The 14048-nt window shown below is 38.3% G+C and overlaps 1 protein-coding gene across 1 annotated transcript in view; it reads left to right on the plus strand.

Annotated features, from left to right (window-relative positions):
- Positions 1 to 3598: 3598 nt before the first annotated feature.
- Positions 3599 to 14048, plus strand: part of LOC113577470 (rho GTPase-activating protein 20) — a 19868-nt gene continuing 9418 nt past the window's right edge. The window contains 5 exon segments of the mRNA XM_035534943.1: positions 3599 to 3986; positions 8218 to 8303; positions 10909 to 11079; positions 13363 to 13512; positions 13934 to 13975. Coding sequence (XP_035390836.1) covers positions 3885 to 3986; positions 8218 to 8303; positions 10909 to 11079; positions 13363 to 13512; positions 13934 to 13975 — 551 coding nt within the window. The 5' untranslated portion in view covers positions 3599 to 3884.

Here is a 14048-nt window from a genome sequence, read left to right on the forward strand (position 1 = left end):
TACATCATGTGTTGTGTATCAGAGGATCCTAGTGTGTTCATAGTTGCCTACTGTGCTCTTAGCGAAATAGCAAAAAGAATCCTCAAACTGGCACAAAGATGAACAGTCATGCCATAAACCCCCATGTGGTGACCATATTTCCGTCTCACTAGAGGGATGTAATAACAGAGAAATCTGGAACAGCCAAAAACAAAGAGCACTCTCGCCGCTAACCCCAGTCCTCTGCTCCATTCCATGATGCATCCAGCAAATTACAGAGAGGAGCACATGGTGGGAAGTGGAGACTACTGGTTACGACTCCGGTTCTGTCTATTTCTGTCCTCTGCCAGCATGTTGTGGAGGGCGGGGACGGCACACGCTCCTAAAACTACTTCTTTTTTTAAACTACTCTGATAGGATTTCTACAGTGGAAAATGGTTCTGGGGGAACTGTATAGTTCCAAGGTTCATGCTCAGGAAAAGTATACGAAAGTGTACAGCAGCATTTACTGTTAACTGTTTTATTGTTGTTGTTGTTCCCTGATTTTTTTTTTCCCCCTTGTGGGATGGGTCTCTAATTTCAAAAGGTAATTTTATCATATGTTAGTCTATTCACATTTTCCCTTATATTTGTGCTAATTATATGAACAAATAAACAAATATATTTTCCCATATTGGATTAGCTGGTTAACTTTGCATTGCTGCATTTTGCAATGCAAAGGTAATCAGCTAATCCATCTTCTACTCTTAAGTACACAAGGTCTGTGAAAATGTGTGTCTGTCTTTGTATTAAAGTCTTCTTTCATCTTTCTTTCATATATCTGACATAACTCTCGTCCTTCCTTCTTCTTATCATCAGAAAATTCTCAGTACATAGTCTAAAACTCAGCTCATTCCTTAGTTAATATGTTCCAGAGTGTAATATATTAATTGGAAGTGCATACATAGTGTGATATTACATTGATGAACCTGTTCTGCCAGTCTCTTGCATTGTAATGTGGGGCCATGGTGTACCTTAGACCCTGACACTGTACTGTAATTAATATGAAATAAACTATAATGCCCACTTCTACAGTCACAAGATGGTAGTGCCCAAATTGACTTTCCTCCTTTACCCCCCAGGCACTGTTAGCTGAAACTGGGGGAAGGAATTTGGAATTTAACTATACTTAGCACTGGGACCCAAGAAGAGAGCATGGCAGAGCAGTTACTCCCACCATTTGGCCTGTATATAAGCAAATATTTAATAAGTTCTTACAGTTGTTTTGTTTTGTGCATGTATATATGTGGTCATAACTCATATAAACACATCACATCTCACTACAGCTTATTTTTTCTATTTTATATGAGCTGAAAATGATGGGTCAGTTTGGGCCTCAAGCGAGATACCATAATTATGACTTCACAAAGGAACAATGTTCTTCTCCCCTCTTTAGTTACCATCTACTCCACATACTCTTCATGAAGGAGAGTCTTGTTGTTATTGCCCTAGGCACTAAGCTGCCATGGCTATGATCATTCTGTAATTGTTTAAATTAGTTTATCTTTGTCTTCTTAATTATCTCAGGTTTTGAGAGTACCCTGCCCTCTATAGTCTGCTTTTGCTAAGTGTAGCACAGTTCATGGCCTACTTTCCCATACTTTAGCACAATTTAAACAACGTCCCACTTTTTGCTCAGTTTTATACAAGCCCCATAATTGCTTTTTTTATTGAGTTGTTCTCTGCTAGCAACATAAAATAGATTGTCTTAATGGGCCCCATCTGAACTACAGAGTCTCTGACAGAGACTCTGAATAATAAAACGTTTATTGCTGTTTTGAACCGTTTGCTTTTGGCCACTTTCAAATCCCTGCCTCTTGTTTCCAGCTTTCAGCAAGCCTTAGATAACTAGCTAAATCAAGACAAAGAGAGGCAGAGCACTGTCACTTTGGAGATAAAGGAACAGTTTAGAGTTGTTGTGACTAGTAGGATTAAGTATCTTGTCTTTTGAGATGACTACAAAGTGGCTGAAGGTCCTGGAATGTTCTCTGACTACAGTGTGTAAGAGAATGATTCAGATTTCAGGGTTAGATTAGACAGAATGTACTACAAAGATTAATAGGCCTTAAGTGGAACATGGTTAGTTTAAATATTGCAATTTACATAAGCCGTAGTTTGAAAACAGTTGAAAACTGCACTTTTGTTCAGTTGCAGAAATCCATTAGTAATAACTAGCTCTTACATTACTGCTGTTTTATTTGCCAAGCTGTTCCCTAGTTAGCTGCGAAATATATGAAATGAAACATAGCAATATTCAACTGTAGCATAAAATAGTAGATTTCTGTCAAGAATATACTCTTGACTCTAAGAGTCAAGACACTTAAGGACTCATTCTAAGTATTTTTAAGTTTCTGGCATGTTATACCAGAATGTATAATTTGTTATAAACTCTCCTCTTAATGTAGCCTATATGTATTTTAGCGTTTATACACACTATATCATCAAAATCACAGTGAGTGCAATGTATGAAAAGGTGCCTGAAGCTTAGGATACATATGATTACCATATTGTTCCAGTTCGAAAATTCCTGATGCCTTTTAGTATCTCATTAGTTTAATATATCTGATGTGGTGTAATACTTATCATAGTTTGTGATTATTACAAGTGCACTATGCCATAGTTTGTAAGTTTTAAATGTGCAGAGTGCAAAGGAATTTTATGATGCACTGAGGTAATAAAATAAACACAGACATAATTGTTAAAACTTATCCAATAAAGAAAAAAGTAAGTTGCAAGTAAAGTGAGGGATTTGCCCTGGAAATATTAGTTACACCATTTCCTAGTCCTGGTTTTCATAACAAGATGAAATAAACGAACAAAATACACTAAACTGTAAAATATACTATTATGGTTGTCATTATATGCTATGCAATGCATTTTTTCATATACCAATCTCACTCTGGCTTTAGCAATGTGTTATAAACAAATAAATATATTACGAACACGGTTTTTAACATCATAACTTGATTTAAGGGCTGTGGATTTTTATAAATACATACCGCAAACTATAAAATGATATGAATGTTTTAGACATGCAATGAATGTAATAATAGATCTTATATTTATGTAAATAAGACAAGCATTGTGATATGGTGATTGCACAAGGTGCATTCAACATCACAACAAATCGATAGTTATAACGTAAAATTTATTTAAACTCTTCCAAACTTGATCGATTCCTGACCACTATACAAAAGCATGCAATCTGTCCTATATAAAATGGAATTTAGATTAACAAATAGACGTATTCAACACAGAATAGTTAAATTTTTTAGCATTTTAGTTTTTTGACTGACAAAAAACTGATGGATAAAAAGACTGATGACGTTACTTTTACTTTAAATTCTTAATTTTATGATAAGCTACAAGAAGAACGTTAATGGTTCGCTTTCACTTTTGAGTAAATCGCCATCTGATCATAAGAGTAAGCGGCTTATGTTTACTCAAGTAAAAGACGTGGTTTGTCCTCCTTGTAGTTGCGTGTAGCATGTTGCGTTATGGCGGTCTAGCAGTCCGTTGTCTATTCTAAAAAGAGGCATTAGGACCCAGCGGCGCAGGGTTTTGTACCTTGCCAGCCTAATGAAAGTTCTTTCGCGTTTAAAGATACTGCAGCTCGGCGCATCGAGGTGACATTTTCCGTGGATGTTACCTGCTATGGACTGTGCTTCGTTTGTTTGTTTGTTTGTTTGTTTGTTTGTGGCCATCGTTGTTTGACTATGTTGTTTGAAAAGAGTTGGAGATGCATTCGGAATGATGGTACACTAATATGAACGCGGGTTTTTTTCTCTCGTGGGATAGATAACTTGCACTTAAGCGCGCAGGGGTTTACTTTGCTTGGATCATTCCAACCACCTGTAACTGTCTCAATGGCAACTATGTCACCTCAGCAGCAAATAAACATCGACCAGAATCGATCTTCATCACTGACAGACGAAACAAAAATGTATGCGCATTTGGATAACAAGAGGGTAAGCAATGCAGATTTTATTACCCAAATTAAAGTTACAGCTTCAGGATGTCGTTATGAATATTGCTTATTCTGATCTGAAATGTTGCAGGATGTCTTTTTCTTGCAGTATCAGAAAATGTATGGACAATCATTTCAAGTCATAATGTTCAACTATCCTGTATTTGGCCAATTGTACAGGTTCTCGCGCAATTTTATATAGGTGCAGTTATAGCCTAGGTCTGTTGAATGCAATAACTTACATTTACCTGTTTAAAGTTTGTTGGTGCTATTAGCCGATGTTTCCGGATGGGGGGAAAGGCTGTCATAATTTGATAGTTTGCATATGGATTGAGTTTCCCAGGAACTGGAGAAAAGATTTGGGGAAAATGAAGACGGCCTAAGTGTAATGAATATAATGGCATATTGTTGATATGGAACGATGGAGATGTACCCTAGATGTTTTCCCGTACTATGACCACTTAATCGGCTGAAACGGTCGAAGACTTTTTGCGTGTCCCTGATAAAACTCAGGTCTTGTTTTTTTAACACAAGTCACAGGCCGATTGCAGTGGCCAGTGGAAGGTAGACACGATTTTTGTGCAAATATGTTTTTTTTTTTTTCCTTAAAGCTTTGTGTAGCTAATACTCATGCAGTTGTCTCCATTTACTTGTAAGACCGTTTTATAAACGCTCGACGCGTGCCCTACCGGGAACTTATACGATCCCAGATGATGTCATTATTTTATTTGCGTTTAAGGTTCAGACTTCTTCAGCCTATTTAATTCCTGATTGTTTTCTCTGACATAATTTGAGAACCCATTCCTTGCAGCCTAATGTAATAATGAGATGGAGCACGCAGTTGTCAACACTACGTCGTCTCTCACTTCGTGGTCAAGAGTTGCAAGCCCTGGCGCCCTTGATTACTAAGATCTGTCTGAACTGCGCTGTATTTAACGTAATTCCATGTTTACGCAAAGGACAGTTACTGCGGGCATTCCTCTCCAGCCTGGATTGCCAGAGGGCCTGGATTGCCAGAGGTCTGGCCATCCTGTTTGTCATCATTGGTTTCGTTTGTTTTTACTTCATTGTGTACGTGAATTGTCTCACTTTAACACACCTCTGGATGATTTTTGAAACAAGGAATCTTTTGAGATTGGTAGCTGAATGGGTAATGTGTTGTAATTGGCTGTGCTTTTTGGCTCAAGAAGTACCTGGACCAATTTTTCATTGACAGTTAAAGTTCCCCTGTCCCTGTGGAGTTGAAATGAGTTGTAGTTTTGAAAGTATTTTTAAATTGATTGTAAATCTTAAAATAATGGTTTCTAGTATACATGAAAAAGCTACATGACACATACATGACCATCTTTTCTAAAAAGAACAATTTCTTTAACCAGAGAACAGCTTAATCTGTCTTTGCGGACAAATAGAATATGGTTGCGGAGAATTGGATTCTTAATGGTTGGATGTGACACGCCTTCCGTTTCATAACACTACCTCAGCGAACAAACACAAGGGTAACATGCCACAGCCAAGAACAACAGCTGAGTGTAAAACGTCTTAGAATAACATTGCAGATAGGGGATCCGGTTTGCCTTTCACATCCTAAAACACAGCTGTGCAGTGTTGATTTGATCCTAGTGCCTACTTTGCAACAGTTTAAACATAATGCCTATAGAGTCATGGGTTGGAGCAGCCTGAGAGCCTGCCATGCCTTTTTTACGTAGAAAATAAGAGCAATAGATTGTCATAGCTGTGCACACTGTAAATCCACAGTGAACGAAACGTGCATCAGCAAAGAATGAAATTGTACATCTTCAGCATAGTTAACTGTTCAAAGTAGAGCAGTGGACTGTAGTCTCAAGTTCTGCTAACCTACAGTCCCTCTGGTGAGGTGAGGACTGGAAATTTGTGAGCGATTTACGAACATGCTGCTCTGCTGGTGCAGGCTGCCCCAGGATCCCTGTGGAAATGGAAATTGTTTGTTTCTCAAAATCAGGCAGTGGAACGCAGGGCACTTCCTGATAAGTTCAGAGAACCGTCCTCCTCCCTTCATCTCACCGCGGGGGTGGTGTTGTGGAGAGGAGTGTCCCATGTGTGGTTTTTAATTAAAATAACATGAAGAAGCAGCGATATGGCGGCATTTCTGAGAAAGTTACAGAGTCTATATAATATTCTAAAAATGTGATTAGTGTGAGGGGAGAGGCATGTTTCACACCTGATTGCATAAATATTACAAAGAGGATTATAAAGTGGTATTCTCTTATAGAGAGGCTGCCTGAGAAGTTTCAGTCTGAGTAATCTCTGTACTAAAATCTGCTCTGATAATTTTATGGACTATAGCCAGAAAAAATCAGTACAAGCTTTCAAAGCATTATGACAAAAAAAGTCACTTTACTTTTTTTTATCTGATAGTTTAAATTTTGTTTTCCTTAATTTTATTTTATAGCTACTAGAAATATCAGCCCATGTCTATAGTCTCAGATCCAGATGATTCTTCCATGGTCTGTAGAGCACTAGAACCTTTTCTCCAGTGGTGTGCCCACAACCCACCAAGACCTTTTTATGGAAGATATTTTCTGATTCACACCAACCTAAAACTTTATCCACTCACCTGTGCTGATCAGTGAGTGACAGCTTGTGATTGAAGATTCCCAAACAGAGAGACACATTGTGAGAGTCATGAGAGTATCCAGACTAAAAAAACAGGTTGTGTATAAAAATTAATAAACCATTAATTATGCAAAGATTTTCTCTTACCTATTGTCCAAAATAGCACAGTTACTAGCAAGCTTAAAAACTAGTGAGGAAATATTGGGTAATATCTGGTAAACCCCTTCTGTTACTGGCAGACAACTTTCATTCTCAATCAGATACACCACAGGGACTGCAAGCTAAATAAGTATTTGCATTTAAGTATTTGCTATTTGTACAGACCATCAGATTAATATTGCGCAGTGACTTGAATGAACATTATGAGTTTTTCAGTATGATTAGTGTGATGATCAGAAATATATCACAATAACACCTACAATACAAGCAGTGGAATTACTTTATCAAATTATTGAATGTGCAGTAATTCAAATAATCAAATCTATTTTTGTATATGTTTTCTTCCCATTTCTTTGTTCCCTGTCTGTAGCCATTAGATCTTGAGTAAGCGTATTAAAGGTGCTCATTTACTGCTGCCTGTTGTGTTCTCTCTTTCTCACCATCACCCCCTCCCCCAATTTAATTGTTATTTCACAACTGAAAAGTGGTTGTCTCTTTCTCACCATTACTCCTTTGCAACTCCACCTCCCAAGCTTTTACATTTTGAAACAAATTGCCAAATTGTTTTACTGAATATACAGTAACTTACTCAAACAGAACGTTTATTTTTTTTACCCCCGGCCGGTCAGGTTTTGCCGTACATCTTCACACACTAAGTTTATTAAAGCTCCTCACTTGTGATTGCCTGATGTGTTCTCTGTCTCACCATGAGGAACACTTTGTTATGCCAGTACTTGTCTACTAACCCTTGCCTATCCCAAAGTCCTTCTGAAGCCTTACCTTATTAAGAAATCTCTGTGGCCTGATGCCGGACTCATGGATTCAGCATGGCAGCCCATTACTTGATGTCCTCTATGAATGACTACATCAGTTGTACCTTCCTGCTGATTTGTTTCTCCCAATAGTATGTTCAAATCAACATTTGCAGGCAGGATCTCAGATTACAGTAGGATGAAGGCCTACTGTTGAGTATTAGTGTAGATAGATAACTTTATTGTGGAATTAGAGAGCTGCACTGTAATGCAGTCTCCCTTTCTTTCTTTAACGATCAGTGGCACAAGTACGACCAGTAAGTCTGATCATAACTGGCTTTAGAATTGATTGAGTTTGCATTTTGTTCATCAGAGGAACTCTTTAGTCTATGTGCCCTTTCTGGTGCCTGCATCATTTAAATATAAAGTGCAAAATGTAGCACATGCTCAATAGGCAAAGCTCCAAACCGGTCTGGATCAACGCATCTGTCTACCTATTGATTTACTATTTATCTAAAGTAGTACACTAACATTTATTTTAGTCATACATAACTAACTAAAAGTTTATCACACAAAAGCTTTTGTGAAAAAAACCCCCACTTATTTCTGATTTTGTAATTATCTGTCTATAAATCACTATTCGGTTTGTGCTGATCTGTCATGTAAACTAGGCATTATAACTGTTTGTTTATAAGTGTTTGTTTCTGTTCTCTCTCATTTCTTTCCTAGAGGATGAAGGCCCTGTCCTGTCGCAGGCAGTCGGCACCTTCCACGGTCATCAGCAAAGCACTCACCAGATCCAGAACCATGTCCAGGTATGCAGTTAGGTCATATCCAGAACCATGTCCAGGTATGCAGTTAGGTCATGTCCAGGCACCTTTCACCACTGGACAACATTTTTCTCCTCTTACTGTTAATCGTTTTTGATAAGGTAAAATACCTTCACACGTGAAATAATAAATACCTTAACACATGAAAGGCCTGATGTAAGTCTGGCTTGTTTTTTAAAGCCTATATTCATTTTTCACCATTTACATCAATATATGGTTACACTAAACATTTTAAGCTTTATTACTTTGTTTTCCTGGGAAGCAAAACCAGCTCAAACTTAATATATGATGCTTTATCGGTAAGGCATCATACATTAAGTTATTAAATTTACATGCCTCATCATATGTAATCATCTAATAGTCCAGTGTTAATTGTAAGACAGGAATATCATTAATCTATTATTATTAGTTACATTTATATAGCGCCTTTCACAGACTCAAGGACACTTTACAGACAGATATAAGCTTTTACTGAAATCACAGGCCCTGCGGGAAAGGGGAGGAGGTTAAGGTCAGGACAGGACACCAACCATCACTGGACACACACACACACACACACACACACATATATATATGAGGATGAAAGTGAGAGAGCAGTAGGAAATATTCATTGTCCTGTAAATGTCTTCTCCGTCTATCCCTGTATGCCACATAAATTTCTTTGACATACGTATGGTGTTATCCAGCTCACTCAGCTAGCAAAGTAGTAAAATCACACAAATAGTGCATACACTGAGTGACTGAAGTTGGATGTTTCAGCCACCCTGATTAGCTGCACTGGGCATTTTCCTAAATTCAGCCCCATTTTATAGAAATATTGATCTGAAGCAAGCATGCACTCTACACTCAGCTTTTTTTTAGATGTAATATGGCTTCAATTGTCTGCTCTGGAATTTAATTTAGAGAGTCCGATTGGTCAGTTTCACTGTGATTGGATATTTACATTTATGACATTTATCTGATGCTTTCGTCCAAAGCAACTTAGAATTATGACTGAGCACAACTCGAGCAATTGAGTGTTAAGGGCCTTTGCTCAGGGGCCCGACAGTGGGACTTGAACCATTCCAATTATAAGTCAAGTACCTTAACCACTGAGCTACCACTGCCCACTAGTTTTGATGAGTTTGCTGATAATAGTACTTACCCATTATTGCACATTTAATGCCATATCATGTAATTTTTGGAGGAGACAGGCACTTTCATAGAAATCAGTCACAAAGGATTATATCTGTTTTGAGATCTAAACGCTTGATTTTGATGAGACATTACACTACCCCTCCTGTCTGCTCTGTGTGGTTGCATTTGTCCTTTTATGGGTGAATGCGCAACCACTACTGGGTAAAAGCCTGTGTGTGTGTGTGTGTGTGTGTGTGTGTGTGTGTGTGTGTGTGTGTAAGCTTGCATGCATATATGTATATGTGTTTCTCAGGAAGAAATGGAAGACACTGTTGATGTGGTATTGTGGGAAATGTGATGGACACAGTATTTAATTTTTATTGCAAAAGTGAACGTCAGTAGTATCGAGAAATCAACCATAGACTAAGAGCTGCAATATAAATGTTCCACCAGAGGCCTTCTGAAACCTCTCAAGTTCTTATCTTCACTTCTGAATAAAAGCACCAATGTTTTTTTTTTGACAGTGAACTTGAAGCAGTGTTGCATTCTCACAGCAGCTCAGGGTCCTGAAGTGACACTGTTAGCATTTTCTGCAGGAGTAAAGCTTCTTAGAAGGATAATGCTGGGGGTTATATGGGCTAAATATAGGCCTTTGACTTTGACCTGAGTCATTCTGGAAGAGAATAAACTTGTTGAAGCTGGAGAGTTAGTCACTGTTTCCAATATAATGATGACCCCAAAAGAAACTGCACTTGGTTAGTTCTAGACAGGTCATGTCCTGATATATTAAAGAATTTTGATATCTTGTTTGTTTATTTTGGTTTTCTTTTGTAATTGTTGTCATTTTCATGGCTAAGGTTCCCTGTGTAGATCTAAAAATGTTTTAAGTACTAGTCACTAGACCTTCTCCTGGAAAATCTACATTTATTTGGAGGTTAGTTCCCTACCACATCGAGCACATTTGTTACTTTTAACCATGGGCGTGTGAAGAAATACAGCAGCTGAATCAGGCATGCTAAATTGGAGAGGTTCTCCAATAGGAGCGACCTCAACAAGGAGAGTTAGTGACCACTGGTTTAGAATGCCCATTTTTTTTCATATTCTGCTACTTATTGTCAAGTAACAGACTTATTACTTATTATTACAACAGACCAGGATCTATATTTGTGATAATTCCTGCAGATTTCTACATATATTCTCTTTTAAAACCAATATTCAGACTCCTTGCTTATTCCAAATATGTTCTGAATGCAATCTGTGCATTATTTAATAGGTCCCATTAACCATAAAGTGCTTTAGTTTGAAGTAAGCTGACTGCAGTTTAGTGAATCTTTGTTTTGTTTTTTACTGAGTCTGGGTCATTCAGAAAGATGACTTGTATGGTGCAATGACTGAGATTTTAACAAGGTACTCAAGCAAAAAGGGGGGGTCTGCATGTGCTGACATGTGATTCTTATATGCTTTCCCTTCACAGGGAGAACTGCCTGTCTCCAGTCAGCCCAGAGACCTGCCTGTTGGTGCAGTCTTACCTGACACCGTCCCGCAGGTTCATCTCGCATGCCTATGCCCAGCTGAAGACTGGTCTGCAGGTTCAGGACAGGCACCTGTTCCTTTTTACCGACATCCTGCTCATCAGCAAGGCCAAGTAAGGCCTGTGTTTTGGGGCGGGGGGTGAAGAGGAGATAAATTGTTTGGGATAAACACAGAGTGGGAAAGAGAAAGAGTGGCAGAGTATACTGGAATGTGCAATGGAGTGGTAGAGTGGCACAGTATTAGGCTACAGACCCCACTTAGCAAGCTGCAATAACTTTTAATCCTTAAACATTTTTAAATGTATTGATAGACACTGAGGATGTGACATGATTAATCGCAAGAATGTGAAATTAATGTAATACATGAAGGACAAACTGACCTACATTTGTCTTCTCGTTTGTGTAAATGCAGTCTTGCACCTTGCAGTGTAGCTGAAATAGACAACAGTTCTGAGATCTTTGTTGACAGCTTTGAGAGCACTCACTTTTTTGCAGAAATGTCTTCAAGAAAAGCCTCTAACTGCAGTCCAAAAATATTTGAGTAGTGACCACAAAATCAAAAGGTTCAACAGAAACGCGAAAGATTGACATGGGAGAGGGAAGATGCGGCGACATTCCTCCACCCCTTCTTTTCCTCTTTTTATTTAGTCTCAGAGGATTCTGTGGCCCACTTCTCCTTCTTTTCCCTGGGTGCCTTACACAGCCAGGGGGCTCTTCTCCATAATTACCACCCAGAGGGCCAATTATGTCAATCTGTGGCTGTGCCTGGGATCAAAGCTATCACAGACCCTGTGAAGGACATGGAGGCGGCAGTAGTGAGCATTATCATGCTTGGTGATCCAGTGTCATCTATTTGTTTAGGTGCAGTTAAATTCCACCGTCCCACAGTTTTACATTCTGGTGTAAAAATGGGATCTTAAAGCATTCTTGGCAGTTGCTGATGGAACTGTTTAAACATGAATATGCTTCCCTCATGATTAGCTCAAGGTTCTTTGTTGTTGCTGTTGGGTTTTATTTTTTATCATAATAACATCTATTGAGAAAATGCAAATTTAAAAAAAAATATATATATTTTTTTAAAGCATTTCTGGAACTTGAGTTTGAGCTACACACTTGGCATAGTGCAAGATGGCATGCATGGAATTATTATTTATAAATTTAATATTGGATACCTGGCAGTTCTGATATCCCAGTTGTTGTTCTGTTATTCCACTATTCCATAATGTTCCCTAAAGTGTCCCTGTTGTTATGAAGGGGTAGTATGACACAAGTGACCACCTCTGGGCTGGAGATTTGCAGAGTGAGAGAATGTAGAACCATTCCCTGGTGGATTACTGAAACTCAATTCAGAGAGTTCAGGGAACTTGGACCATCTCGGACTGGCATGAAAGCCTGAATACTGCTTACCCTGTCCTAGCCAGGGTAGCTAACCACTACCCTCCTAAACAAGCTGAAGAATTCTGAAATTATTCTGCCTGGGTGTTTTATCATTAAAGGCATATATTGGATTTGTTCATCTCTTTTGATCTTTCATCTTTCCTGTTGATTTCTCAACAAATGCCCTTAGGATTTGATTATTAATATGTATGGATTCAACAGGTTATTCTGTTAGTTCAGGGAAAAGGGTTGAAATTATTGTCCATGATAATCATTCATAAAATAGAGATGTGGTAGAGAGAGATTTTTTTGGGAAATACTGAGATGTTCATTTAGGGCAGTAAAGTACAGTTTTAAAATGCCAGATTGTTAATGGGAGATAAACAAGATCATGAGACAACATATAGATCTCTCTTTCATTTTCTGTTGTAGATGTGGAGATAAAATAACTGAGCAAGAGCTTGGTGGAGAGCATCAGCATTAATATAGAATGGGAACCAAGTGTGTTTTGAGTATGTTCATGTGCATGAGTCTATGCACGTACATGAGTCGTGCATGGGTCTATAGCTATGGGACTTTTCTTTTTGACAGTGCTAAACTGTGATGAAAAAATCCAAAATATGCACAGCACTAATGCAGCTCCTGGACACTTTAGAGAACATTAGTCTAGAAGCTGCACAGCATGCACTAATGCAGCTAATGCGAACTAATGCAGCTCCTACACATGCAGCGTACTTGCAGATTTTAGCTCTGCATGTCAGTGTAGCTCAGTGGTTAAGGTACTTGACTAGTAATCAGAACGTAACTGGTTCAAGCCCCACCACTGCCAAGTTACCACAGTTGGGCCCCTTAACTCTAAATTCCTCAAGTTGTGTTCAGTCAGAATTGTAAGATGCTTTGGATAAAAGGGTCAGCTAAATGTTGCTGGTTTTTTCTAGCATGCTACTCTACATACCACAAGATGATAAATATTAACGTTTCCTGTCTGTAAACTAGACTGCCACATGTTTTGCAAACAGATCTTCTACAAACTTTAAGATGAAAGCACAGGCGCGTGTCTGTGAAATGTGGACAGCAGACTGCATGGAAGAAGTGTGTGAGGGAAGTACCAGCCTTGACAAAAGCTTTGTCATAGGTTGGCCCACTTGCAACTGTGTGGCCACATTCAGGTACAGCAGGTTCTTGACCTTCTGCTTGCCATTAACTCTCTGCATATAAGATGATGCCCAGGTTTAAAAGAAAACTGATTTCACCACAAGTTCAAATGATCTGTTTCTATATGAGCATGTCAGTGAATTAGATCAAAGAATGCATGCAAAATTTAGAGTTCATAACAAGGATTGACTTGTTTTTCATTCTTATTGTAATTTACTGTTTCACTATGCAAAAATCAGTTTTATAAAGTAACTTTTGACATGGATACAATATTCACATGTGACTGGAACATTCTGAACCAAATGTAGCCAAACAATAGATGAGCATGATCATGTTTTATTAATAACTGTCAATGAGTAAAAGTACAGTTCAGATGGCGGTGCAGATCAGTGGTATTTATTGATAAAATCAATTTTATGCTTTTTCCTACCATAGCTCATTTGAACAGAAAGAGAGGTGGCTCTCCCTAATAAAAAGGTACGTCTGAGCCATAAAAGAAACATTTATCTTACAAAAAATACCATTGCCACTTTTTAAAATACTAGAGAAT

The sequence above is a fragment of the Electrophorus electricus genome, chromosome 16, assembly GCF_013358815.1.
Source record: "Electrophorus electricus isolate fEleEle1 chromosome 16, fEleEle1.pri, whole genome shotgun sequence".
NCBI lineage: Eukaryota > Metazoa > Chordata > Actinopteri > Gymnotiformes > Gymnotidae > Electrophorus > Electrophorus electricus.